Source organism: Brassica oleracea, chromosome C6 (assembly GCF_000695525.1).
Source record: "Brassica oleracea var. oleracea cultivar TO1000 chromosome C6, BOL, whole genome shotgun sequence".
NCBI classification, from domain to species: domain Eukaryota; kingdom Viridiplantae; phylum Streptophyta; class Magnoliopsida; order Brassicales; family Brassicaceae; genus Brassica; species Brassica oleracea.
In genome coordinates this window covers 23,476,678-23,503,510 of record NC_027753.1, presented here as the reverse complement: position 1 = coordinate 23,503,510, position 26,833 = coordinate 23,476,678, and the positions used below count along the sequence as shown (strand labels likewise).

General features: G+C 38.9%; 5 protein-coding genes and 1 non-coding gene across 9 annotated transcripts; 4 read left to right on the top strand and 2 right to left on the bottom strand.

Annotated features, from left to right (window-relative positions):
* Nucleotides 1-391: 391 nt before the first annotated feature.
* LOC106297179 lies at nt 392-4,197 on the top strand. Its single transcript, XM_013733456.1, has 4 exons — nt 392-2,657; nt 2,737-3,350; nt 3,434-3,646; nt 3,722-4,197. The coding sequence occupies exons 1-4, from the start codon at nt 476-478 to the stop codon at nt 3,992-3,994; spliced, it is 3,282 nt and encodes a 1,093-aa protein (XP_013588910.1). The 5' UTR covers nt 392-475; the 3' UTR covers nt 3,995-4,197.
* Nucleotides 4,107-5,960, bottom strand: LOC106297188. Its single transcript, XM_013733471.1, has 2 exons — nt 5,163-5,960; nt 4,107-4,472 (listed from the first exon to the last, which is right to left on the bottom strand). The coding sequence occupies exons 1-2, from the start codon at nt 5,847-5,849 to the stop codon at nt 4,311-4,313; spliced, it is 849 nt and encodes a 282-aa protein (XP_013588925.1). The 5' UTR covers nt 5,850-5,960; the 3' UTR covers nt 4,107-4,310.
* A 1,425-nt stretch (nt 5,961-7,385) lies between these two features.
* LOC106297181 (dynamin-related protein 1B) lies at nt 7,386-11,086 on the top strand. The gene is made up of 14 exons (XM_013733462.1): nt 7,386-7,613; nt 7,841-7,904; nt 7,988-8,092; nt 8,180-8,284; nt 8,405-8,455; nt 8,563-8,624; nt 8,729-8,819; nt 9,097-9,161; nt 9,335-9,529; nt 9,613-9,732; nt 9,797-9,867; nt 9,951-10,227; nt 10,351-10,719; nt 10,804-11,086. The coding sequence occupies exons 1-14, from the start codon at nt 7,485-7,487 to the stop codon at nt 10,930-10,932; spliced, it is 1,833 nt and encodes a 610-aa protein (XP_013588916.1). The 5' UTR covers nt 7,386-7,484; the 3' UTR covers nt 10,933-11,086.
* A 111-nt stretch (nt 11,087-11,197) lies between these two features.
* TRNAA-CGC lies at nt 11,198-11,270 on the bottom strand. The gene has a single exon. It is a non-coding gene; the product is annotated as a tRNA-Ala (tRNA).
* A 6,046-nt stretch (nt 11,271-17,316) lies between these two features.
* LOC106297184 (cytochrome b561 and DOMON domain-containing protein At3g61750-like) lies at nt 17,317-19,730 on the top strand. Its single transcript, XM_013733466.1, has 4 exons — nt 17,317-17,686; nt 17,768-18,167; nt 18,917-19,209; nt 19,294-19,730. Exons 1-4 carry the CDS (start codon nt 17,510-17,512, stop codon nt 19,594-19,596), a joined length of 1,173 nt encoding a protein of 390 aa, XP_013588920.1. The 5' UTR covers nt 17,317-17,509; the 3' UTR covers nt 19,597-19,730.
* A 779-nt stretch (nt 19,731-20,509) lies between these two features.
* LOC106297180 (histone-lysine N-methyltransferase ATX3) lies at nt 20,510-26,670 on the top strand. 4 transcript variants are annotated; one of them, XM_013733459.1, is made up of 23 exons: nt 20,510-21,722; nt 21,803-21,858; nt 21,936-22,113; nt 22,361-22,456; nt 22,529-22,597; nt 22,684-22,752; nt 22,840-22,955; nt 23,073-23,165; nt 23,357-23,492; nt 23,608-23,695; nt 23,785-23,884; nt 23,990-24,114; nt 24,298-24,443; nt 24,530-24,634; nt 24,772-24,836; nt 24,910-25,129; nt 25,249-25,335; nt 25,449-25,502; nt 25,579-25,668; nt 25,766-25,852; nt 25,933-26,007; nt 26,089-26,192; nt 26,286-26,670. In XM_013733459.1, the coding sequence occupies exons 1-23, from the start codon at nt 20,955-20,957 to the stop codon at nt 26,374-26,376; spliced, it is 3,018 nt and encodes a 1,005-aa protein (XP_013588913.1). In that variant the 5' UTR covers nt 20,510-20,954; the 3' UTR covers nt 26,377-26,670. The 4 variants fall into 4 exon arrangements, with proteins under 4 accessions (XP_013588913.1, XP_013588914.1, XP_013588912.1 ...); XM_013733460.1 differs by having other exon boundaries at nt 23,070-23,165; nt 26,089-26,179; XM_013733458.1 differs by having other exon boundaries at nt 23,070-23,165.
* The last annotated feature ends 163 nt before the right edge of the window (nt 26,671-26,833 follow it).

Below are 26,833 nucleotides of genomic sequence, written 5' to 3'. Positions count from 1 at the left end.
GAACCAAACCAAAAAATAAAATAACTAAACCCAAACTACACCAAAATTAATAAATAACTTAGTTATTACTAACTTAACTATTACTAAATTTCTTGAAACGACCACAATCGTCAGGGAACCAAACCGAAAATTAAAAAATACGCTAACAGAAATTTATAAAATATTATCAAATCATAAAATTTTAATTTCAAAACATCAGTTATAAATATAAATAATCTTGCGCAGTTCCGCGCAACTTCGCGGAACATAATCTAGTTTTTTTTTAATTTGGACAAGATCTAGATTTTCCAATTCGGATTTGGTTTGGGTTTGGGTTTGGGTTTGGCTTTGGCTCTAGGATTCAGTTTATCCATATTCCGGAGGCAGTAGATTTTTGTGTAAAACGACACCGTTTCGTTCGTTGTTCTCTGCTAAACCCAGCATTTGGGGGTTTTTACATCTTCATTTCAAAGGGATTATCCCTTACCCCCCATCAATGGAGGTTCTTCTAAACTCTGCTCTCCCAAATGGCTTCTTCAATTTCTCCTCTTTATCCTCCAATTCCAACAAGAGACTCATTAACAAGAGAACCCATCATCGATTCAACTTACCCATCTCCAAATTCCACTACCATCGCGCATCAATCCACCGAGTCTCAGCTCGTTTCCGAGAGCCCTCGAGACGACGCAACTCGCTGAGGAAGAAGATCATCGGCGATGAGAATTTCCGTATTCCTTCTGACACAGGTACGAAAACTCGAAACGAAACCCAAAATCTCGAACCTAGTGATGATGTTCTCGTCGAGTTAAGTAGGAAAGATAAGATTTTGCCGGATTCGAATTTGTTGAATGAGCTTGAAGATTGGGTTACTCGGTACAAGAAGGAAGCAGAGTTTTGGGGGATTGGTTCCAATCCCATTTTCAGAGTCTATCAGGATTCGAATGGGAACGTGGAGAGAGTAGATGTTGATGAGGACGAAGTCTTGAGTAGAAGATCGTCTCTTGAGGATGTTGATTCAGTGAGGGATAAGGTTCTGTATGCTAAGGAATTAGCTGAACTAATGGAGAATGGGGAGGATGTTATACGTAAGGATAGTTCTTTGGTCAAGTTTGTTTCTTCTTCTTCTGAAAAGGAAGAGGTTCAGTTCGTTAGCTCGGTCCAAAGCGCTATTCTTCGTCTTGACTTAGTTCCTAAGTTGCCGGCGATTGGGAGAGCTGTTTTGTGTGGTTATATTGGACTCTGGTTGCTGAAGACGGTGTTTGTGTATAGGAAGAGTAATGAGGTTGATGAGTGCAGTGAGTTGGAGAAGGAGATGATGAGGAGAAAGATGAAAGCTTGGAAGGAGAAGGAAGTTATTGAGAAAGGTACCGTGGAAGTTTTGCAGGAGAAGCCATTGGTGTCGTTTGAGAAGCCTAAGTTTGATCGTGAGGAGCTTATGAGTAGTATATCTAAAGTAAAAGGTTCAGAGAAGAAATTGAATGTCTTGGATTCTCCTCAGGTTGAGAGTGGTGAATCTATGGAGTTTGAGAATAAGATCCATGAAATCAAAGCAATGGCTAGACGAGCAAGGGAGATAGAAGCTGGCATTGAACTTAATGAAAAGGAGAAGCACGATGTGAACAAAGAAACGGGGGAGGATGATGAAGGTATAAGCATGCGTGAAGTTGATGATGATGATGATGATGATAAAGATGAAAGCTTGGGGACTTGGACTGAAAGTGATCAAGAAAACACTGAACTTTCAGGTTTGGCTATTCCAGTGGTGAATGGGGCCATTGTAGATTCTGGTTTTCCAAATCATGAAATGGCAACATCTGACGCAGAAAAGGTGAGTAATGAGGTACCACTAGCTCCTACAGAGGGAATCATCCATCAATCTTCTGATGTTTCTAAGGATAAGTTGAGTATGATGAATAATAGCACTGGTCGTAAGTCACGGGTCATACGGTCTGTGAAAGAGGCTAAAGAGTTCCTTTCAACAAGAAGTAGCGAGGAGGAGTTTACTCAGAAGATGGCTCAAGACAGTGATGAAATCTCCTCAAAGCAGAGTGATGAAAAGCGTAAACTAGCTAGAAGACGCAAATTGGCTGACAAAAATGCAGGCAATGGAACCTTGAAATCAACGGTTGAGTCTACGTCTTCAGAACCGTTAGGCAAAGATGATTACAAGAAAGTTTCAGAACCTGATGATACAGTAGATGCACCGGGCAAGCAAGGAAGTTTTGCAAACAAAATAGGAGAGCGTGAAACAAGCTCTTCGGGTGGTACTGAACATATAGAGAAGGAACAACCCTCACTGAAGGAGAACTGGATGGAGAAAAACTACCATGAACTCGAACCTATTGCTGAGAAAATGAGAGCTGGTTTCAGAGATAACTACATGGCTGCAAGAGAGAAAGAAACTCAGGAGCCAGGTACGATTGCTGAAATTGCAGAAATTTACCGCAATGAGGATAACGATGAGCTTGAGTGGATGAAGGACGAAAAGCTAAGAGACATTGTCTTCCATGTTCGAGATAATGAGCTGGCTGGTAGAGATCCATTTCACCTAATTGATGCCGAAGACAAAGCTATGTTTTTGCAAGGCTTGGAGAAGAAAGTTGAAAAAGAAAACGAGAAACTGTCTCATCTGCATCAGTGGATTCATTCAAACGTTGAGAATCTTGACTACGGAGTAGGTAATGACTATATCTTCTCAACCACTTATATATAAGCTTTTCACATATCTCACTTGTATCCCTTCCTCTTATCATTCAGATGGAATCAGTGTGTATGATCCACCAGAGAAAGTCATACCGAGATGGAAAGGGCCTCCTCCTACGCTTGAGAAGAGCCCTGAGTTTCTCAATAACTACAATGAACAGCGAGAGGCATTGTTTTCTGGAAAGGCTGCGTCTGTGTCTCCTCCTGTGAAAAAGGAAGAACAGAGCTCTCTTCATGCTTCCTCTGAGAACACTCTCACTTCTTCATCTGAAACTACCTCAAGCGAGCCAAAGATTGTTGTGGAAGGAAGTGACGGATCTGTTAAACCCGGGAAGAAGTCAGGAAAAGAGTTTTGGCAGCACACTAAGAAATGGTCACCGGGGTTCTTGGAGTTGTACAATGCAGAGACTGATCCAGAAGTGAAAGCTGTTATGAGAGACATGGGGAAAGACTTGGACCGATGGATCACAGAAGACGAAATCAAAGACGTTGCTGATATAATGGAGAAGCTGCCAGAGAGGAACAAGAAGTTCATGGAAAAGAAACTCAACAAGGTCAAGAGAGAGATGGAGTTGTTTGGTCCTCAAGCTGTTTTGAGCAAATACCGCGAATATGGAGAAGATAAGGAAGAAGATTATTTATGGTGGTTGGATCTTCCGCATGTACTGGTATGTTTTTTTCTTGCTAAACATTTGAAGAAACTCAGTCCTTTAAAAACCTAACTTTTTTTTTTTCTTTTTGTGTGCTTCAGTGTCTTGAATTGTACACGGTTGATGACAAAGGAGAGCAACAAGTTGGGTTCTACACATTAGAAATGGCAAAAGATCTCGAGTTAGAACCCAAATCGCATCATGTAATTGCTTTCGAGAACGCTGCTGACTGTAAAAACCTCTGTTACATTATTCAAGCTCATTTGGATATGCTTAGAACTGGAAACGTTTTCATTGTACCGCGCCCACCAAAGGTAAAGAACAAAAACTTTAAGTAGTCCTTTCTCTTGTCAGTTCTTACGTTGCTTCTCTTTAACATATACAAACAGGATACATTTCGAGAAGCCAAGGCCAATGGGTTTGGTGTAACGGTTATTAGGAAAGGAGAACTGAAGTTGAATATAGATGAGCCATTAGAGGAAGTGGAGGAACAGATATGTGAGATAGGAAGCAAGATGTACCATGATAAGATCATGGGAGATCGGTCTGTGGATATAAGCTCGTTGATGAAAAGTGTCTTTAACCTCAAGACCAAACCTAGTGGCCGAAGAAGAGAACGTGTGAAACAGGCTCTGAAAGATTTTAACAAGAAAAGTAGCTGAGGTGCCCAGCCAAAGGGCCTTGCAACTCCTTATTTTCTAGGTTGTCTCGATCTTCTTCATCCTTTACATAATGTTTTGTAGAAAGCATATCATAAACATGGAAGAGAGGAACTATTTGAAATGATGTAATGAAATGTTCTCTCATTGTATTTTCTAGAGATTACAAAAACTCAATAAAATAAAGAAGAAGCAACAGTTTTCTCTATTGATGAACACAACATATGATACAACCTCAAATCTTAGCCAAATCGATACTAAGCCGTACTCGAAGCACCCAGTTTTTAAGTTAATGCAGAACTTATGAGTTAAGGAGATCTTAGGCTGAAACTAGATGGCCTTGGCAACAATAGCAAGCAATCACAATACCAACTAATGCTCCTGCAAGAACCTGTGAAGGAGTGTGACCTAGCAATTCTTTTAGCTTTCTTTGACTGATGGGATGTCCTTCGAACAAGTCCCTTATGATCAAGTTCAGAACCTGACATGATCAACAAAGACAACAGTCATAAACAAGATTGACACTTGGTACAATGTTCTTACAAAACTCTTCATTCTGTGGGAATGCTATCAAGATCACACAACACATGATTCTAAAACCAAGAACTATCATCAACATGCCACTAATGTCCACAATTTCTAGAAAATTTTATCGTGCTCAACAATGTAAAACCCTTCTGTTCTGGAATCTAAAACCAAGAACAAGTATCACCAACATGTGCCAAATGTCCACAATTTCTAGAAAAAAAATTATTGTGCTCAACAATGCAGAACCCTTCTGCTCTGGAATCTTTCTTCAGAACACAAAAGGTCACTCACCAACCAAGAACACACATCAACCTTAGCCTAAATGACCATAGTTCCATATCAAAGTGATGAAATTTTATTGTGAACAACAATTCAATAACCTCAAGTAACCCAACTTTTACATGAGGCATTCACAACTGAAGAACCTAATACACTATATCAGAAAGTCAACATCCAACCATATGAAGTAAAGAGCCTTGAGTTGAATCCATCAAAAACTATACTTAGTCATACATGTGCCTCAACGTAGTCAAACTTCTACAGTAGACAAAGCATTTACTAAGACCAAAGTCAATCAAACTCAGTCAAACCCTCAAAACTTGAAATGCTTTTAACGAAGAAGAAGCAGATAAGGTTTCATTACCTCAGCTTGCATACCGGCATGGCGCCTAACACCAATAGCATCATACATCACAATCAAACTAAACCCCAAACAAACAGGAAACAACGAATCCGCAACTCCATGACAAAGCGCAACAGAGGTCGTCAAAGCCATACACAACGCCGAGTGAGACGAAGGCATTCCACCAGAAGCAAACAGCAAACTCAAATCCCACTTCCTCTCAATAAAGAAATTGATAACCATCTTACTCGTCTGCGCGAAGAACCACGCGAACACCGCCGACACAAACGTCGGATTCGCCGAGAGCGTCGCCACGAAAGGACTAATCTTCACCTTGGCGGAAGCCGTGACGCTCAAGAGGGCGATCCCTAACCCACCGCTCCGCTTCAAATCTTCTCCGGCGAAGAAGTGCTCCGAAAACGCCGCCGTATCGTCCCTGTAAGCTCGGAAACGCGCCGTCCATTGCCGGGACTGAGACGAGACCAAGCCTTTAAACGTTCGGATGATTACGCGTAAAGGGTTGAGCTTTGCATTGCCGCGATCGGGTTGCGGGTTCGAGGATGGTTTGCAGCATAAGGGGATGGTGGTGTTGTTGTTGTTGTGGATAGAAGAAGGGAGCTTGACGAAGGAGAGAGGAGAAGAAGGGTAAAGAGATAAGCTTTTTGAGAAACAAGAGAAGGAAGGGTTTGATGATGTGAGCGACTCCATTAGAGAAGATTTTTAAGCTTACTCTCTCTCTCTCGCGACATTCAGAGATAGAAGATTAGTTGAGAGTCTGGAGACTTGGCCAGGAAAGATTGGGAGATTCTTCGACTCGTAATTACAAACAAATTATAACTCGATTTTGGGTAAATTAACAAATTATATTTAACACTAGTATTTTGGTCTCCCCCAAAAATATTTCAGCTAAAGTTTGTTAATTTTTTTAATACCTAAATTTTTTTATCTATTTTTATACTTTAACTAATTATTTAATTCATTTAATAATTTTAAAATATATTTATTTATTTAATATTTAAACTGTGTTTGTTTTGATAAAAAGACATTTCTATGTTTTCAAATAAAAAATTTCCAAACTTTAAAACAAGTATATAAAATTTACACTTTTATTTTAAGCTATAAAAATGAAAATACTGCTTGATTTTTTCACAGGCTGATCCCTATATCCAAGGTTTTCTTTTGTGCTAAAATTCATATATCCATTGTTGGTGGTTTTTACTATCTTAATCTTCTTTGGTGTTGTATATGTGTATCAATATTAGGATTGTCAATAATTTTGATCTTTTAAAAAAGATAAATTTTCTAGGATAGTCTTTTTAAAGTTTTTGTCACAAAAATAGATCTCAATGAAAAAAATGATCAAACTAAATTTTATTAAATGGTCAAAATATATTTTTACCCTATGGTTAACTAATATAAACTTAAAATTTAGAGTTAATGAGTGAGGTTTTGAGGATATGGTTTCAAATTAAAAAAAAAATATTAAAATTTTAAAAATAAAAAGAGGTTATTGTGATATTTTTTTAAGATTATTTTTGTAATAAAAATTTAAAAAGAGATTATTTTTTAAGATTATTTTTGTAATAAAAATTTAAAAAGGAACTATCTGAGAGAATTGTCCTCTACGAAACAGGAGAAACATGATCACTTCGAGTGTAGACAGTCTAGTTAACTCAAGATAAACCAGCTTAGTTGTTAAAAACATTTGTCCAAAGTTGATATTTATAAATTCTTATATATACATGATCAAGGTTAACTTAAGAATCATTGTGATTGACATGTGTTTATCAATTGTCGTTGCCCGTACTCGAAGATGTCTTTCACAAATCAGAGTGTGAAATAAAACTCGATTTTTTTGGTAATTAACAAATTATATTAACACAGAAATCGTGTGGTGGAGAGGAAATGTTTTCGTATAATTCCATAAACGGAAATGCTACTCGAGTATCGTGACTCGAACACAAAGGAATATACCCAAAACGTGTAGGTCTAGTTTTGTCTTTACGCTTTACGGTCCGAAAGAGAGTGAGTTAAATCACTGATCAAATCCCCCCCAGTATAAATGAGTCATTTTCTCAGGCTTCGTACTTAGCTATGGGCCTAATGTTCCATACTGGGCCTCCTTAATTTTGTGAGTGGGTTTGACTTTTTGATGAGGGATATTTTGGGTATTTCAGGTTTTATGATTGGACTGGTTATATAAATATTCCACAGAAAAATTCAACGGTCTGCCAATTCGCGGTTATTACGTTTGCGTTCTCTCCTCCTTTCTCGTTACGGACTCGTCGGAGACCGAATCGCACCGGACGGTTAGAGTAATCGGAGCTGATCGTCGTAGTTCAGATGGAGAGTTTGATTTCGCTTGTGAATAAGATACAGAGAGCTTGTACGGCTCTGGGAGATCACGGCGAGGGAAGCTCCCTCCCGACTCTCTGGGACTCCTTGCCTGCCATTGCCGTCGTCGGCGGTCAGGTTTGCCCTCTTATTCCTGATTTTGAATCGGTGATCCTTAGATCTTAGGCATTGCCTTCAATGCGTAGAAATAATCTGATCTGGTTGATTAGATCGCAGATTCATGATGCTTATGATCTGTTTGATTTTCGATCTCAGTTTGTGAATATTAATCAAATCTGATAGTGTATTCTATAAGGGGATCGATTCAAATGAATTTTTATGAATTTTTTTGTAATAATCTATAGAGTTCTGGAAAGTCTTCAGTGCTAGAGAGCGTTGTGGGGAAAGATTTTTTGCCTCGTGGAGCAGGTAAAGCTGATTAAAACGTTATAGATGATATTAACTCAATCTTGATTTAGCATTAACTTAGAACAACAATGTCTTGTATGTAGGGATTGTTACACGGAGACCTCTTGTCCTGCAGCTTCACAGAATTGATGAAGGCAAAGAATATGCTGAGTTTATGCATCTTCCCAAGAAAAAGTTCACTGATTTTGGTATATTCTTCTTGTCACTATGGTTTTACTAGGCGTACATATTCTTCTTATATTGGAGATGTTCATTTCTTCTTTATCGGTGTGCAGCTGCTGTGAGGAAAGAGATCTCAGATGAGACTGATCGTGAAACTGGTCCCAGCAGCAAAGTTATATCCACGGTCCCAATTCATCTCAGCATCTTCTCCCCTAATGGTAATAGAAGCATTATACTTTCTAAATTTTCATGAGGAATATATAAGAACATGTTGATGTTCTCTTTCATCTTTGCCACTTCTCCCCTCTAAGATTTTTATTTGTTTAAAATGTACGCAGTTGTGAATTTAACACTGGTTGATCTTCCTGGTCTTACAAAGGTAGCTGTTGGTAAGTGAGACAATCTTTGTTTATTCATGATAGTGGATCCATCCGCCCAACACCAAGTCTCTTTATTGACAAACATCAATGAAAACTTGGTGCTAATGATATTGTAGATGGTCAGCCTGAAAGCATTGTTCAAGACATCGAGAACATGGTCAGATCATTTATTGAGAAGGTGACTATGATTTGAACTATCAAATATCAATGTTGCTTATATCATCTAAGGAATCTATGTGTTCACCGAAAAGTAACAAAAATTGACCATTTCTTTGTTGACAGCCCAACTGCATCATACTAGCTATTTCCCCTGCGAATCAAGATCTTGCTACGTCTGATGCCATTAAGATCTCTCGTGAAGTTGATCCAAAAGGTGCCAGATTCTTCTTTCTCTAATGTTTTATGCAACTACTTTCTGAATTCACTCTGAGCTTTCCCTGCTTTCCCTTGTTGATTTAAACCATTGCGACATGTTATATATGGTTTCTATTCGCTGGGCCTTGGTGTATATGCTTGAGTTAAATGGTCGTCCCTACGTGGTTCCTAAGATGAGGATAATTTTATCATCTGTAACAAACAAAAGCACTGTTCCATACAGTTTGAATGAATTAATTCATGTTGTATAATGTTTGCTTCGTTGCTGCTTTCAGGAGACAGGACTTTTGGAGTTTTAACAAAAATTGATCTCATGGACCAGGGCACTAATGCGGTTGACGTAAGTTTACTTTCATATGACATGGATACATATCATGCGCTAGGACTATCTTCTAACTGTAAATAACTCATCTCTAATCGAATTATGAAATAGGATAACTTGGAAGATAATGTCACTAATAAGAAGTGAGTACAAAGCAATCCTTAACTCTTCTAAATGTTTGGAGATTTCAGATACTTGAAGGAAGGGGATACAAACTAAGGTATCCGTGGGTCGGTGTTGTGAACCGGTCTCAAGCTGACATCAACAAAAGTGTTGATATGATTGCTGCTCGTCGGCGTGAACGTGATTATTTCAAGAGCACCCCAGAGTACAGTCATTTAACTGAAAGAATGGGTTCAGAGTATCTAGGAAAAATGCTCTCCAAGGTATAAAATACCAATTCTTCTTTGAAACAAGCTATGGATAAAAGACTTTCTAGATTCTCTAAAATAAGCTATAACTTTTTCAGCATTTGGAAGTTGTTATCAAGTCGAGAATTCCAGGACTTCAGTCTCTTATCACAAAGACTATCTCCGAGTTAGAGACAGAGCTGAGCCGTCTTGGCAAACCTGTAGCAGCTGATGCGGGTGTAAGTAACTTACATTTTTCATTCTTTGGTTCTCTTATTTTAATTCTCACTCTCTTGAGTGCAGGGGAAACTGTATATGATCATGGAGATTTGCCGTGCTTTTGATCAAACCTTCAAAGAACACCTTGACGGCACGTGAGTGATCTCATCATATTTCTGGATTGTTGTTATTGCAGTTTTATGGCTTTATGATTATTACTCTACTAACAACCTCACAGACGATCAGGTGGTGAAAAGGTAAACTCTGTGTTCGACAATCAATTCCCAGCTGCCATTAAAAGACTGCAGTTCGACAAGCATCTCTCCATGGACAATGTAAGGAAACTGATCACTGAAGCAGATGGATATCAACCGCATCTCATAGCTCCTGAACAAGGTTACCGTCGTCTCATAGAATCATGCTTAGTCTCCATTAGAGGCCCAGCTGAAGCAGCTGTTGACGCAGTTCATTCCATTCTCAAGGATCTTATCCACAAATCCATCGGTGAAACATCTGTAAGAAAAAAATCTCAACTCAACAACCACAAAACACAACAACAATGAACACATTATTGATTAATCTCAACTCAACAACCACAAAACACAACAACAATGAACACATTATTGATTTCACAACAGGAACTGAAGCAATATCCAACACTGAGAGTGGAAGTATCAGGCGCAGCGGTGGATTCACTTGATCGAATGAGAGACGAGAGCAGGAAAGCAACTCTGTTACTAGTGGACATGGAGTCTGGTTACTTAACGGTCGAGTTCTTCAGGAAACTCCCACAAGATTCTGAGAAAGGAGGGAATCCGACGCATTCGATATTCGACAGGTACAACGACGCTTATCTCAGAAGAATCGGTTCCAATGTTCTGTCTTACGTGAACATGGTCTGCGCTGGATTGAGAAACTCTATCCCTAAGTCCATCGTTTACTGTCAAGTCCGTGAAGCAAAACGAAGCCTTCTTGATATCTTCTTCACTGAGCTTGGCCAGAAAGAGGTAATAGATAAACCATATTGAAACAAACTTAACTAAGTAACTATGCATGTGTAAGAATCTGAACTGGTGTTGGTGTTAAAACAGATGAGTAAGCTGTCGAAGTTGTTGGATGAGGATCCTGCGGTTCAGCAGAGAAGGACTTCGATTGCAAAGAGGTTGGAACTGTATCGAAGTGCTCAAACAGATATTGAAGCAGTTGCTTGGTCCAAGTAGAGAGAGTGTTTCTTTATGACACGTTCTTTTATGTCTCTTTTCTCATTGATTTCTTTGATTCGTTGTTCGAGTTAACATTGTTTTTGAATAAGTTTTGTAAGACGATAGACAAGTTTATTTTTGGGGCATGAGGATGGTTTTTCAAATTAATAAAAATTAGGATTCACGGAGAACAAGGTATGATATTTCAGTCTATATGCATAACAAGCAAACGAGAGAAAAGGAGGAAGCAGAATTGGCAATAGAATGATAAGTTTAAAAAGATTGGAGATGCGGGGAATCGAACCCCGTGCCTCTCGCATGCGAAGCGAGCGCTCTACCATATGAGCTACATCCCCTTGATGGTCGTCTCTCTATATAATATTAGTAGCCTTTTACTTTATATCACATGGAAATTTTGTAGCATTTATAAAACATATGATATATAACATTTACATTTCAAACAAAATATAACTGTGGAATGTAAACGCAAACATGAGAAGCAAACGAAAGGTTTGATTTCCTTCTGCATTTATGATTAACAAATGAATCTTATTTTTATATTTTTTTTTCGTGTGAACCGATAAACTAAAACCCCAAAACATAGATCAAAAGAGTACTAAGGATAGAGACACGAATTTAAAAAAGTTTGATAAAACATTATGAAATATATAGAAGTGGCCTCTTAAGGTCCAATCTAAGAAATATTTAAACCGCACTTCTAAATCTTCAAATAACACATAATTAGTCACAATACCATGTGACGTGGCAACGCCATCCAAAACATAAGACTCTCATTGGAAAAAGGTCGTCGTATCTACCATCTCTAAATGGTCCATCTCTAATTGGTAATTTTTCCGGTTTGGAACACCGAAAAAAAAATCTCTTATAAAGAAGAATTTTGGGATAATATTACGAACAAGTTTGCTTGGGAGAGAAGAAGGAGATTCAATATCAAAATATCTCTTACTTATTAAAATGAGCATTTACAAGTATATATATATATTTAGATTTACAATTGGTTAAGATAACCATACTCTAACTAAACCACTAAACCGGGGTATATACATCAATAGGCCCCCTCAAGATGAGCTTCCAAAGATATTATGAAGACTCATCTTGGACTTAAGATGCTCAAACTGATAAGGAAACAAAGGCTTCGTGAATAGATCAGCAACTTGATCCTCAGTCCGTACATGAAGAGTCTTGAGAGTTCCACGATCAAGCCGTTCCCGAACAAAGTGACAGTCATTCTCAATATGTTTAGTTCTCTCGTGGAAAACGGGATTAGTCGCAATGTATATAGCTGCTGTACTGTCAGAGAATAATATAGGAGTGTGAACCTGAGGGACCTTTAGATCATTCAATAACTTGATAAGCCAAACCATTTCTTTAGCAGAATTAGACAATGCTCTGTACTCCGCTTCAGCAGAAGAACAAGAGACCGTGTCTTGCTTCGTTGAACGCCATGAGATCAACGAATCACCAAGAAACATAGCCATACCAGTTGTTGAACGTCTGCTATCACGACATGAATTCCAGTCTGCATCAGCAAAACCTTTCAGAGTTAAGTCATCAGAAGCAGAGTAGAAGAGCCCCTGTCCCACCGTTCCTTTAATGTATTGCAAAACGCGATACACAACATGAAGATGAGGAGAACGTGGTGCTGAAGAGAATTGACATAACCGGTTCACCGCATAAGTAATATCTGGTCGTGTTATCGTCAGATACATCAATCGACCAACAAGACTACGATACATCGCAGGATCAGAGATAAGTTCACCATCTTGAAGAGACAAATGAAGGTTAGGAATCATAGGTGTAGAGGTAGGTTTACAACCCAACATACCCGAAGAAGTGAGAATCTCTAAAGCATATTTCCGTTGACAAATAGAAATACCTCCACTTGAACGAGCAATCTCCAAGCCTAAGAAATACTTCAAAACACCAAGATCCCGGAGTTTAAATTGCTGAGATAAGTCTTGAATCAGAGACTTGGAGATAGATTCATTAGTACTAGCAACAATGATGTCATCGACATATACCAACACCGCCAAAAAATGACCATCAGCACAAGACTTCAAAAATAAAGTATGATCTCCAGTTCCTGTGGTAAACCCCAACCTCAACAGAGCAGCTGAAAATTTCAGAAACCATTGGCGCGACGCTTGCTTTAGCCCATAAATCGATTTGTTCAATCGAAACACAACATTTTTAAGCAAAGTAAGACCTTTCCGCTCTGCATAACCATCAGGAATCTTCATATAAATTTCTTCATTCAACTCACCATTCAAAAATGCGTTTGAAATATCAAGTTGGTGAAGAAACCATTTCCTAGATGCAGCCACCTTCAAAAGAAACCGAACAGTAGTGAGCTTAGCCACTGGTGAGAATGTCTCAGTGTAGTCTAAACCCTCCTTCTGTGTGTACCCTTTAGCAACAACACGAACCTTCCTCCTCTCAAGAGTACCATCCGCATTAAACTTCAGAGAATAAAGAACCTTGCAACCAACCGCCTTCTTTCCAGCAGGTAAAGTAGCAACGGACCAAGTATTCGTATCTTCCATAGCATTAAACTCCTTATCAACTACTTCACACCATTCTTTAGAATCCTTTGCCTCAGAATATGATTGAGGGATTGGGATTTTTGTGATGGTATTAATATATGATAAGTGAGATGGAGAGATTTTAGAATATGAAAGAGAAGACGAAATGGGATATTGAAGGTCAGAATCCAACGTATAACAATGATAATCCTGTAAATGAGAAGGTTGTTTACGTGGTCTAGAAGAAATATGTGATGGAAGAACAGGAGATGGAGAAATTTCTAAAGAGGATGATGATGATAAAGGTGTGTTACCTGAAGACAAAGATGGTGTGAAGAGTTTCAGCGCAGCTTCATTCATAGGAGACGATGCCAATGGAAATATCTCCTCATGAAAAATGACATTTCTCGAGATAGAAATCTTGTTTGTCTCCAAATCAAGTAACTTGTATCCCTTGTAACCAGACGGATATCCCAGAAGAACACAAGCTCTCGATCTTGGTTGAAACTTATGCCTCTGTTTCGGAGAAGTAGAGCCATAACACAAACAGCCAAAAGTTCTCATCTGATCATAAGATGGAATTTTACCAGTTAAAACTTCATGTGGAGTCTTATTACCAAGTAGAGGAGACGGTGTACGGTTGATGACAAAAATTGCACACAATACACAATCACCCCAGTAGGCAAGCGGAAGCTGAGACTGAAACATGAAGGCTCTGGCTACGTTGAGTATGTGCTGGTGTTTGCGCTCGACTACAGAGTTCTGCTCCGGTGTTTCTGGGCAAGAATGGTAAGCAAAAATCCCTTTATCTTGAAAGAACTTCGAGAATTTTAATTCTGGAGCATTGTCTGATCTCACGGATTTAACTTTCACATTGTACTGATTCTCTACTTGATTCACAAAAGCTGGGAACACTCTGATTACTTCATCCTTTGTACGTAGTAAATAAGCCCAAGTGGCACGTGAGTGATCATCCACGATAGTCAAGAAATATCGAAAACCATCCACTGTCTCGACTGAAAATGGTCCCCAAACATCAATATGTAAAAGCTCAAAGTTTGAATTACATATGTTGTTTGGTGAAGGAAAAGAAAGTTTCTTCTGTTTGGCCAAATGGCATATATGACAGAAAGAATTTTCTTTATTCTTGGATTTTGTTGTTCCCAAAGCTTCAGAGATTAGATCAAGTCTTGAGAACGATGCATGACCGAGTCTGTTGTGCCAAGTACCAATATCTACAACTGCATTCACCATCACAGAAGCTTCATTGACATCCAGCACATACAGGTTACCCACTCTTCTACCCTGACCAATCGTCAAGCCCTTGGTACGATCCTGTATTTCACAAGTAGACGGATCAAACATAACTCTGGAACCAAGATCAGTAGTCAAGGAGCTTATACTGATGAGGTTTAACCGAAACTCCGGTATAAACAACACATTCTTGAGAAGAATGTGCTTGTTCAGTTGAACATTTCCCACTCCACTGATCTTTATTAAAGAACCATTAGGCAAATTCACAGAGCTAGTCACATTCATATCCAAAGAAATGAAAGATGCTTTATCATGAGAAACATGATGTGTAGCACCCGAATCAAGAACCCATGTATTGGTGTTAAGAGTATGCTGAGATACAGTAAGTATGCCAACAAAACAAAAGGTAGACTGAGAGAAAATGATACCCGGGAGATCAGTAGGTGTCTGAGATGTAGAAGCATCACCTGAACCAGCAACTGCATTACTCTGAAGTTGAGAACTAAACAGGGCAATGAATTGTTGAATCTGATCTTTAGAAAGATTCCCAATCAAGTTGTCAAGTGGAGCAGGTTTTGCGTCTAACTGAGTAGAAACATTCACTTGAGGAGTCACAGAAGTAGAAGGTTTCTGAAACTTCTCAGATGTCTTTCCTTTCATGGTATAACCCGGTGGAAAACCATGCTTCTTGTAGCATCTCTCAGCAATCTGACCAACTTTGTTGCAGAAAGAACAAATTGGTTTCCCTTTGTGAGCACCAGACTGGACATAGCATATGGTCGAAGTGTTCTGAGGCAGAGTGGGAGACTCAGAAACTTGAAATGCAGCAGGTGATATAGCAGAAGTGAAGCTCTTCTGGCTATCATCTTGATCCAAAATGTTATACACCTCTGTTAAAGAAGGTAAAGTCTTCTTCATGATGATCTGACGACGGATGACTGCATATGACTCATTGAGGCCCGCCAGGAACTTCACAATCTTAGCTCGTTCTGCCTTTTGATGAAGACGAAGAGCTTTTCCACACACACAAGGATCATCAGGTTCTTCACAATTCTCCAAATTGCTCCACAATGTCTTCAACTTAGTAAAGTAATCAGAGAGGGAAAGTGAACCTTGACGCAAATCCTGTATCTCTTGGGTGAGGTTGTAAGTTCGAGGGAGGTTAGTCATATGGAATCGGCTATGCAGATCATTCCAAACATCTGTCGCATCATTTAAGCGAAGAATACTCCGATAGATCTGAGTTGTAACCGAGTTAAGAATCCACGACTTAACAAGACTGTTACAACGAGACCATACGCGAAAGTTTAAATCAGATTCAAGAGGACGAGGAAGCGATCCATCTACAAATCCAATCTTATTCTTCGCATCTAAAGCTATCTTCATGGCTGCTTCCCAATCATCAAAGTTTGCTCCATCAAGTTTGAGTGAGATGAGAATCAGACCTGGATGATCGGAAGTATGCATAAAGAACGGAGAGTGAATCGAGTTCGTATGATCAACACCGGTAATCGCCTGCGAAGCCTGAAAATCCGGACTGGAGATCGCCGGAGAAGCTACCGGCACTGTACGGGTCGTCAAACGAGTCGATCGACGAGATATCTTCTTCACAGAAACCATCGCAACTTGCAAATCAATGAATCACGAGCTCGAGCAAGATAGATCAAGCAAAAATCAAGCTCAATATTAGCTCTGATACCATATTACGAACAAGTTTGCTTGGGAGAGAAGAAGGAGATTCAATATCAAAATATCTCTTACTTATTAAAATGAGCATTTACAAGTATATATATATATATATTTAGATTTACAATTGGTTAAGATAACCATACTCTAACTAAACCACTAAACCGGGGTATATACATCAATAGATAACAATTCTTTCATTGGAGAAGGATGATGTGGACAAAGATCTCTATCAACCCAGCCCTGACTAAAGAAAGTTTGAATGAACTTAACCAAAATGGTTAAAATCACCTGGCTGTTTGAAACAAGCTTTTGCCTTTCCGAAATTTGAAGCAATAGAATGTTTAAGCTTGTGATTTTAATAGCAGTGGATGATTGTTTGATGAGCGTTGCAACATCTGTCCAAGGACCAGCAAAATCAACCGGAGACTTCAAATGGATTTTTTTTTTACCAACAAATGAATCTTTGTTGGTCCATCTTGAAAGTTACAAAAAATACATGAACATCAAAACAAATGCAATTTTTATCTAAAACAGAAAAAAGAAGCACACAAACGCAAACAATCAATAGATAAATTATGTGTGTTTGTTATAAATAATCATCGAGGCGGCAAAGGTTTATACCACAAATAAATGAAATTTTTAGAAACTAAACAAAAAAAGTTTGTAGCTAATTGTAGAGTTAGCTTTGTTTCAGTATCACATCAGGCCCAGCAAATAAAAGCAAAAGAAAGGGGATGATGTTGATCGTGGCACCATCCTGACCAAATGAGTAATGATTCAAATTTAAGACTATGGGCTGATCCACTTCCCCCCACTCTGGTCCAGTTACGACCCCACTGTTCTCTCCCATCGCATCTTTGGCATATCTCTGTCGGTTCACGTGTCTATTTAGTGACCAAGGGGACATAAACTGTCCGATACTTAACCACTGAAACATCAACTCCATCACCTCTTTCAAACTCCAATCCAGGATGAGATTTTAAAACACAATTTGGTGATTATGATTGCTCTCCATCTCCAACCACTTTCACCACCAAACCCGATCACTCTTATTCTCCTTCACCAAAAAACCTCCATTGTCCCCTCTCTCTCCAGCTTCGATCTTGGCCATGAGAACCCTTCTCGGATTCTACATCCTCTGTCTTTTACTCGGACAAGATCTTGCAGATGACGTCACCCAGAACCTCTGTTTCACAAACCGTTTATCCGACTTCCTCCCTCCACCGTACAGCAACATCTCCGACTCCATGCCATGTACACCTCTCTGGAACACATTCGTCTTAAGGGTAAACTTAAGAAACCATTCCTTTTACACATTCACCACACTAAAAGAAACAATCTTTTCCCACTTCCTCTGTTTTTTGCAGTACTCAGAAAACAGAGAAAATGTAATGACGATCATACTCTCGGCTCTATACACAACCGGGTGGGTCGGAGTCGGATTCTCCAGAGACGGAAGAATGGTGGGATCAAGCGCGATGGTAGGGTGGATTACGAAGAAGGGTCATGCTAAAATCAAACAGTACTATCTCCAAGGAACAGAGAGAGACCAAGTTGTGCCTGATCAAGGAGAGTTACAGTTACAGAAAGTTCCTCCGGTGGTGGCTCTTCACGGAGCAATGATTTACTTAGCTTTTCAGGTGAAGTTTACTGTTAAAGTTCCTCGTAGAGCGGTGATTCTAGCTTTCAGCTCAGCTTATCCTTCCAAGCTTGGACGTTTGAGTAAGCATGATGATAAAACTACTGTCATCGTTGACTTATCCAAAGGTATTGATCCCAACATGACTATGCTGATACTTGTTTTAAACGTTTGCGTTTGCAATTACACATTAACATTCAAAATGTTGATTTTCACATTTCAAGGAAAACATAATGTTTTTGTATTTCTATCAAGACAAAATGGTAACAGTATCTTCTAATTTAATCTTGTTTTGCGTTTGCATTTCTAATTTACAAAATATTTTGATAAATTAGAGATGTATTCTGAAATTTATAGTGATTTATATTAGATAAAAATCCACTATTTATTGCATTTGGACGTACTATCTGACTTAAAAAATATATTTCAAATAGTACAATTTGCAATGTTTGTTATGAGAAGTTAACGTCATCTTTGTCCCACAAACCCACTAAATAGTTTTTTAATTTTTTTTTTTTAAGCTTTTGTCTGAAAAAAAAAATTTAATTAAAAAACGCACCAATCGCGGGCCGCCACGTGTCGGTGGAGCCCGCGAACAGTGCAAAAAACCAACAACAAACATAAGATACGGTTTTTTTGTAAACCATGGCCCCCCCTTAAGATACTCTCTACATAGGAGCGATAATGATGCTTTAAGGCGTTTTGATGAAATTTCTTAGTTATCTTATTTTTCAAAAATTTAAAACCATATCCAGAATCATATAAAAATTTATTAAAAATCATTTTGGTAGATTGTACTATCAAAATGCTATACAAACTAAAAACAGGGGATACTGTAATACTTCTTTTCATTTGTGTTCTTTCTTGGTCAATGCAGCAAATGGTGTAACAGCATCCATACAAACCACAGCTTCCTCGGAGAAGACAAGACATGGAGTTATAGCAATACTGGGATGGGGTTTTTTACTTCCTCTAGGGGCAATCCTGGCGAGATATCTCAGGCATAGAGACCCTCTTTGGTATTATCTTCACATCGGTATTCAGTTCACTGGATTTATCTTCGGTTTAGCCGCTGTTATTCTTGGAATCCAGCTTTACAATAGCATCCAGCCAGATATACCTGCACATCGAGGCATTGGGATCTTTCTTCTAATCCTCAGCATTCTTCAGGTTTGAGAATCCAAGACCTGGAGTTTTAAGAATCAAGTACAGGTTATAAGTTTTGGCTGAACATGGATCTGATATGTTTGGTAGGTTTTGGCTTTCTTTGCGAGGCCGCACAAGGAGACAAAAATGAGACGGTATTGGAATTGGTATCATCATTGGATTGGGAGGATCTCTTTGTTCTTTGGAGCAGTGAACATTGTTCTTGGGATACGAATGGCTAATAGTGAAGAAGATGGATGGAGAATTGGATATGGGTTTGTTTTGTCAGTGACATTACTTGCTTTTCTTGTTCTTGAAATATTCAGGATTCTTGACTCTAGCTCTATTGGTTCACCTTCTTCTCACACGCCTCCTTCTTTTGAGACACATCCAAGTTCTACTAGCGTTTGATTAAAGATCCTCTGTTTTGGATTTTGTTGGCTAAAGTCATTATTGTCCTTAGATTCATAGTTATTGATTGGATTTTGTTTAGATTAGCATGGTGGAATTTATTCTTTTCTTTTCTGAGGTTTGTCTTTTTTTTTATATTCTTGACCTCTTTTTTTGCTGTCATTTTTGAATTTTAAAGTGAAGTTTTCAGGGTTGCTTTTCACACACTTCATTTTTATTATTACGAGAAATGAGTTTCCCGAGTAAGTTATATATTAATGTAGGAAAATGGCAAGTTTATATTTAAAAACTCTATATATCAACTCATTTACTTTTAATTTTTTAATTTTTAATTTTAAGTTATAGCCAATATATCCTCCATCAACCAAATTAAATTACTAGTAAAGTAGTAATCATAAGTTGGATATTGAATCAATTGGTATGTATTAAAAATGTCTATTTTTATAAAAATTAATATTATTTAAATACGTTATTATTTTTTTATTTTTGAATTTTTATGAAAATTTTTGAAGTAAATTTACAAAAATCTCAAATTTCTAATTGTTTTGATGATAATAAATACAAATATACAATTGGGGAGTTGACAAGAAAAAAATACAACTGTGGTAATTGGAGTGAGGCTCGATTTCTATGATTAAAAATAGGCCCAATATATCCGAAGCACATAAAGCCCAAGAAGCTTTATCACTATTTTGTTTTAACGTGCCACGTCGGATTTAATAAAGAAAATTTTGGACTTGGCGCTTCTGTAGACCTGAAAATTTCGCACTCTTCCCTCGTCCCCCGTCCCTGGAGCCAAACACTGTTTCATTGGTCCACCACGTCAGCATAATCCAGTTTCTCAATTTGGTTTAATTATTATTTATGCGAGTTTTAATTGTAAAATAATAAGAAAAATGTAAATAAACCGACGGTATGTATGTCTCCTTCTCCAAAGCACACGTTCACCAAACAGATCCTTCTCCTCCGCGTGCTTTCTCTCTCTCGCCGTCGATCATAAGGAGCTTTCGAGGTTTAGGTTTATCTTTCTCCGTTAGCGAAACGATTAACTTTCTAGAGAATTCCGAAGGTTTCTACGAGGAGGATTTGGTTTGTTTCTCCGTCGTTTCGAGTCTACAATTTGGCGTTACTTTTTTCAATTTGACGTACGAGTTCAATCGTATCGAATTTGGGTTTGAAGATAAGGTTTCGCATTAGGTTCATAGAGCCCAATCGCGAGAGGAATTGATAAATTTCGAGGGGTTTTCTGGAGGTTTGAGACTCGAATCCGTCGTTTGGTGAAATTAGGGTTTTGTAAGAATCGTAATCTGGGTTCTTCTTGTATGTTGACAAGGTGAGAATTGCTGTGGGGTAGGGAGATGATTCTGAAGCGGACTTTGACATTCGAGGAGCAGAATCTGAAGCGGTGCAAAGTTGGTTCGGAGATTGAGTATGGGGGCAAAAAGGGTGAGATTATAGTGTATAGGAGGAGGAACAGAGCGAGCGTTGATCAACCACCGTGTAGAGAAGAAGCTGAGGATTGTTGTACGAGTAGCGCAGGCTCCTTGACGAGCAAAGAGTCTCGAGAACAGTCCAAGTCCTCGCGGGGCAGAGTTCGAGTGGCTCCCTCGAGGTTTAACGATTCGGTTGTTGATGCATGGGGGAATCGACGTCGCAAGGTCGAAAAGAAGGAGTCTGGACATGATGACGAGGTTCGTGTAGTGAAGAAAGTCAAAGCTGGCCAGGGCGGTGAGAAGGGAAGCTCGAAGCTGTTTCCACGTAAGGATAACGGAGACAGCAGCGAGGTCGATTTTGATGACTTGGGTGGTGGAAAGGATGCGAATTTGAGAGTTTCGATGTTGTCTTCCTCCGACGACGCTAATTCTCTCTCTGTGAGAGGTAAAGATGAGTTTTTTGCCGAATCTGGGAAGCCTAAAGATTCCGGCGTGATGAGGAAGGGCGTGTACAGACCAGAGGACTTTGCTGTCGGCGATCTTGTCTGGGCCAAGTGCGGGAAAAGATTCCCGGCATGGCCGGGTAAAGTGATCGATCCGGATTCACAAGCGCCGGATTCCGTCTTGAAACATTGCGTCCCGGGCTCGCTCTGTGTCATGTTTTTTGGGTACTCGAAGAATGGAACTCAGAGAGTAAGAAGCGTCTTTAGTCTGGCGTTTGTTGCACTTTCTTTGTACGATAATTTTTTTCTGAAAGTACTGTTTATTTATAGGACTATGGATGGATCCGACAAGGAATGATGTTTCCGTTTACCGAATTTATAGACAAGTAAGTGCTCGAGACGGTCGTTCTGGAATCTTTCGGAGTTGTCTATTTGTACTGTTCTTAGTCTTTGGTCTCTTCAGATTTCAGGATCAGACGAACTTTTACAATAACAAGGCAAGCGACTTTAAGAAGGCCCTTGAGGAAGCAGTTTTAGCAGAGAATGGGGTTGAGGGTAGTTGTGGAGCTGCTGAAATCAGCTGCCCAGAGTCCTCTGCCACTCAATCCGACCAGGAGCATGGGCCTGCGTATAGATCTCAGGCACGTTTTCCTGACACCTATTCTTTTTTTCATTATTTAAGAAGAAAAAGCTAATAAATTGAGGACAAATTCTTAATTTCAATCTCAACAGTCAGTTCTGTTCTGTTTCATACGCATCTATATTGTTATATACTTTCGAATTCATGAAGGGACTATATATACGCATGTATGTGCCATTGGTATCTTATTCTTTCATAGTTATGAGGCATATTTCTAGAAAACGATGTGCTGATTCAACTTTTTATAGGGCTCATGTCTAGTGGACGTAAGGACCTGCGACGGCTGTGGCACAGTAATGCACGAATCACAACCTGAAGAGCTTTTATGCAAGCACTGTTCAAAGGTTCGTAGGAAAATTTCTTACTCTTCGGTTGTCTGTGGTCAGAAGAAACTGAATCCAAATTTGTTGTTACAGTTGTGGAAATCCAACCAGTATTGTGGCATTTGCAAGAGATCATGGCACTCTTCAGATGGTGAAGATTGGGTGAGAATATTTTTGAACATGTTGGGTGGTACTGGTCTGAGTGATAAATTATTACATCTAGGTAGCTAACTTGATTGATGTAATAGGTATGTTGCGATGGGTGTGATATATGGGTACATGCTGGGTGCGACAACATTTCGAACAAACGCTTTAAGGTGCAGTTATACAACTCCTTGAATTTTCACCTTTTGCACTTAAGACTACTTTCTATGGATTGGGCTAATTTGATTATCATCTTTAAGGAACTGGAGCACAGCAATTACCATTGCCCTGATTGCAGAGCGCAGCATGAGTGTGCACCGACAGTATTAAATGAGCAGTCACCGACAGTAGTAAATGAACAGAACACATTGTTCAAGTATGTTGCTCTCGCTAGACTCTTTCAAAAATATGGCTGCTCCTGTTTCTGTTATTTGCATCACTTTATTTCTAATTCCTTGATCTGAAAACTGTTCGCATAATCTTTGTTCAGCAGTTCAACAGAAAAAGCGACAGAGACTGAGCTGGCGGATGAAGTTACTGTAGTCTGCAATGGCATGGAAGGCACATATATCCGAAAGTTTCATGTGTGAGTGTTAGATATACCAGCCTTCCATTTTAATTTCCTCGTTTAGACAGACTAGTCTTTAATGAATATAGTTACACACCACTATATATAAATGTTGGTATTGCCTGCTTTTAAATTGATTTTATTTATAAACTACAATACACGCTTAATCCTAAGCTTCTGTTATCAATTCCTGGAATTTTTTTTCTCAGAATCGAGTGCAAGTGTGGCTCATGTGGAGCAAGGAAGCAGTCACCAAGTGAATGGGAACGGCATACAGGCTGCAGAGCAAAAAAGTGGAAGTACAGCGTAAAAGTGAAAGACACGACGCTAACTCTGGAAAAATGGGTACACCTCTTATAATATTCTCTCATGAAGCTGGCCCTCATATATACCTACCGAAATCTACTTGTAGATTTTTTTTGTCTGTATGAGATTTAGTGCTGACAACAAGGTACTGCAGATTGCAGGATGTACTGCCCTCCCTCTAGAACAAGGTACCGCTGACTGCAGGGTATTAGATAAGCAGTTGATGCTCTCTTTGCTGGAAGGTAAATCTGCAGCTCAACTCTTATGAACATGCTTGTCTTTCGGAGTGCATATTTGGCAGACTTCCTTACTTTTTATTTTGTATGCACAGAAAAGTATGAGCCAGTTAATGCAAAGTGGACGACTGAAAGGTGTGCTGTATGTAGATGGGTAGAAGACTGGGAAGAAAATAAAATGATCATCTGTAACAGGTTACTCTATGCCCATTTTGGTTTTACTGAGTTATGCAGCGAATGTATAATCAAATATGGAGTCTTAAATATCTAACTCATACGAACTTTCAAATATGTCTTCAGATGTCAAGTTGCTGTGCACCAAGAATGCTATGGGGTAAGCAAAGCTCAAGATCTCACCTCCTGGGTGTGCAGAGCATGTGAAACACCAGATATTGAGAGAGAGTGTTGTCTTTGTCCTGTAAAAGGTATTATTGCGGAACTATCTCACTCTATGCTTATTTTTCATCTTGCATTAGTGATGGCTTATTTTTGAGTTTTGAGTAGCTTGTCACAAGGTCGTATTATTAAGTACATAGGCGCTATAAATTGAACCCACTGACCATTTCTCTATACTAATTTCAAACTGAATCTTCCGTCTATTTATGCAGGCGGTGCTTTAAAACCAAGCGACGTTGAGGGTTTGTGGGTTCATGTAACATGTGCTTGGTTCCGGCCCGAAGTTGGGTTTTTGAATCACGAACATATGGAGCCTGCTGTTGGACTTTTCAAAATTCCAGTAAATTCATTTCTTAAGGTATAATGAGATGATGAAAGTAGAAAGTATAACCAATGCATTTTATAACATTTGACATCTGATACTTCTATGAAAATATCTTTTAGTTTTGCAGAATTTGTAAGCAGACACATGGTTCCTGCGTGCAATGCTGCAAGTGTGCCACTCACTTTCACGTATTGTGTGCATCACGGGCAGGTTACAGCATGGAGGTTAGTCTTTAATCTTTTTAGCCTTTGTTGTGCCTAAGATGAGCTTCATTTTTTTCATATTCATACTCTAATCAAGGTATTCTGTTAGTTGATCGTCTTAGTGATGTGTCTGATGCTGTTTTCTGTGGAAATATTAGATGCACTGCGTGGAGAAGGATGGTGTGCAGAGAACAAGGAAGTCAATTTACTGTGCTTTTCACAGGTTTTTTTCTCTACATATTCTTTAATTGATCTCTTATGTGTGGATCACCTGAAACATTTTATCCGCTGTGTAGGAAGCCAGATCCAAATAGTAATGTAGTTGTGCACACACCCTCAGGAGTTTTTGGATCTAGAAATTTGCTTCAGAATCAAAATGGGCGCATCAAAGGTTCAAGACTTGTTTTGACCAAGAAGATGAAGCTTCCAGGTTCCGATATCCAACCCCAAACCGAACAGAGTCATGGTTCTCTTTCTGCAGCAAGATGCCGTATCTATAGCAGATCAAACACGAAGGTATGCATTTGGGGATCTCATTTAATCTTTGGACATTTGACATTTTTTCAATAGTTTCTTGCTTTACGACGTCAATGAAATTTGTTACTAATGTAACTCTGTTACTGCTGTTGTTTCAGAAGGTTGATCTGGAGGCGATACCACACAGGCTGAAGGGACCGAGCCATCATTCTTTGGGTGCAATCGAGAATCTCAACTCTTTTAAGGCAAGTTTCTCATTCAGAGCTCCATTCATGTTCATCGTTTCACTTTGTTGGGAGAATATTTTTAATGAATATCTCATTGAGATCGTGATTTCTCTTTTACTTTGTCATACCAGGAAGCAGATAAGTCAGGTTTTACTTCATTCAAAGAACGGTTAAAGCATTTGCAGGTAAGCGGTGATTCAAAAAAGAGTTAAAAAGTATTTTTTTGTTCTTTAATCCTATAATGAATCTTATCTTGTTTAGAGAACCGAAAATCTTCGGGTGTGCTTTGGTAAATCTGGAATACATGGATGGGGTCTCTTTGCAAGGAGAAGTATTCAAGAAGGAGAAATGGTATTTAGTTTACGCCGCAATATTCATGATTTTAATGGCTAAACTGAATGTGATGTGCGTCTCTAAGGAAGTACTGAATAGCAAAATTCTTGTGCAGATCATCGAGTACCGTGGGGTGAAAGTTAGGAGAAGTGTTGCAGATTTGAGAGAGGCAAACTATCGTGCTCAAGGCAAAGATTGTTATGTAAGTTGAGATTACTTGCTCACATTCATCGTTATCCCCGCTGCTTCTAATGGTCAATTTAATTTTTCTTAAAAACGCAGCTGTTCAAGATAAGCGAAGAGATAGTGATTGATGCCACAAACTCTGGAAACATAGCCCGATTGATCAACCATTCGGTAAGTTTCCCTACACACTAAGACTAAACCTAGTACTAGTAGTAACTAAACACTAATGATGCTCATGGTCTTGTTGTGCAGTGTATGCCCAATTGCTATGCACGTATTGTGAGTATAGGCGATGGAGAAGAGAACAGAATCGTCCTCATTGCAAAGACTAATGTTTCACCAGGCGAAGAGCTTACGTAACACTTGTTTCTTCCAGCTTCATCTTCCCATATAATTCATATTTCTCTTAAATTCTTGACCTTGACCATGAAAACTGATTCTCTCTACAGGTATGATTATCTCTTTGAGGTTGATGAATCTGAAGAAATCAAAGTGCCTTGCCTTTGCAGAGCTCCTAACTGCCGCAAATTCATGAACTGAAGTGCGAAATCATTCTTGCAACGATTGTAGCTGCGGCTGCTTCATGCTGACTTCTTTACAGTTGATACTTGATTCATTGGTTAGGCCGCCGTTCAATTGTATGTCCGCCGGTTACCTTTCCCGGTCTAGCAATTTTGTAAATGTTTAGGATTTAAACAACCCCATAGGCCACACACATGAAGACTTTACACATTTGATTTTTAATCTACAGGTCATCAAAAGTGTTGATATCTTTTCATGTTTTACATAAATATTGTTTCTTAATTTCTATAAATCAAAGTCGAATTTTTACTAGACTGATAATAGTATAGCTTGGGACTTGGGAGGAATCTTCTCGGTTTAGTTTCCGTCTGTTGATGGTAAACCGTATTGACTCTTGAGAGGTGGGCCCAGAAAGTTTGTTACAGGGTCAGAAACGTCATTTCCAATTCAAAATTTTCAAAATTCGCTTTGTCCC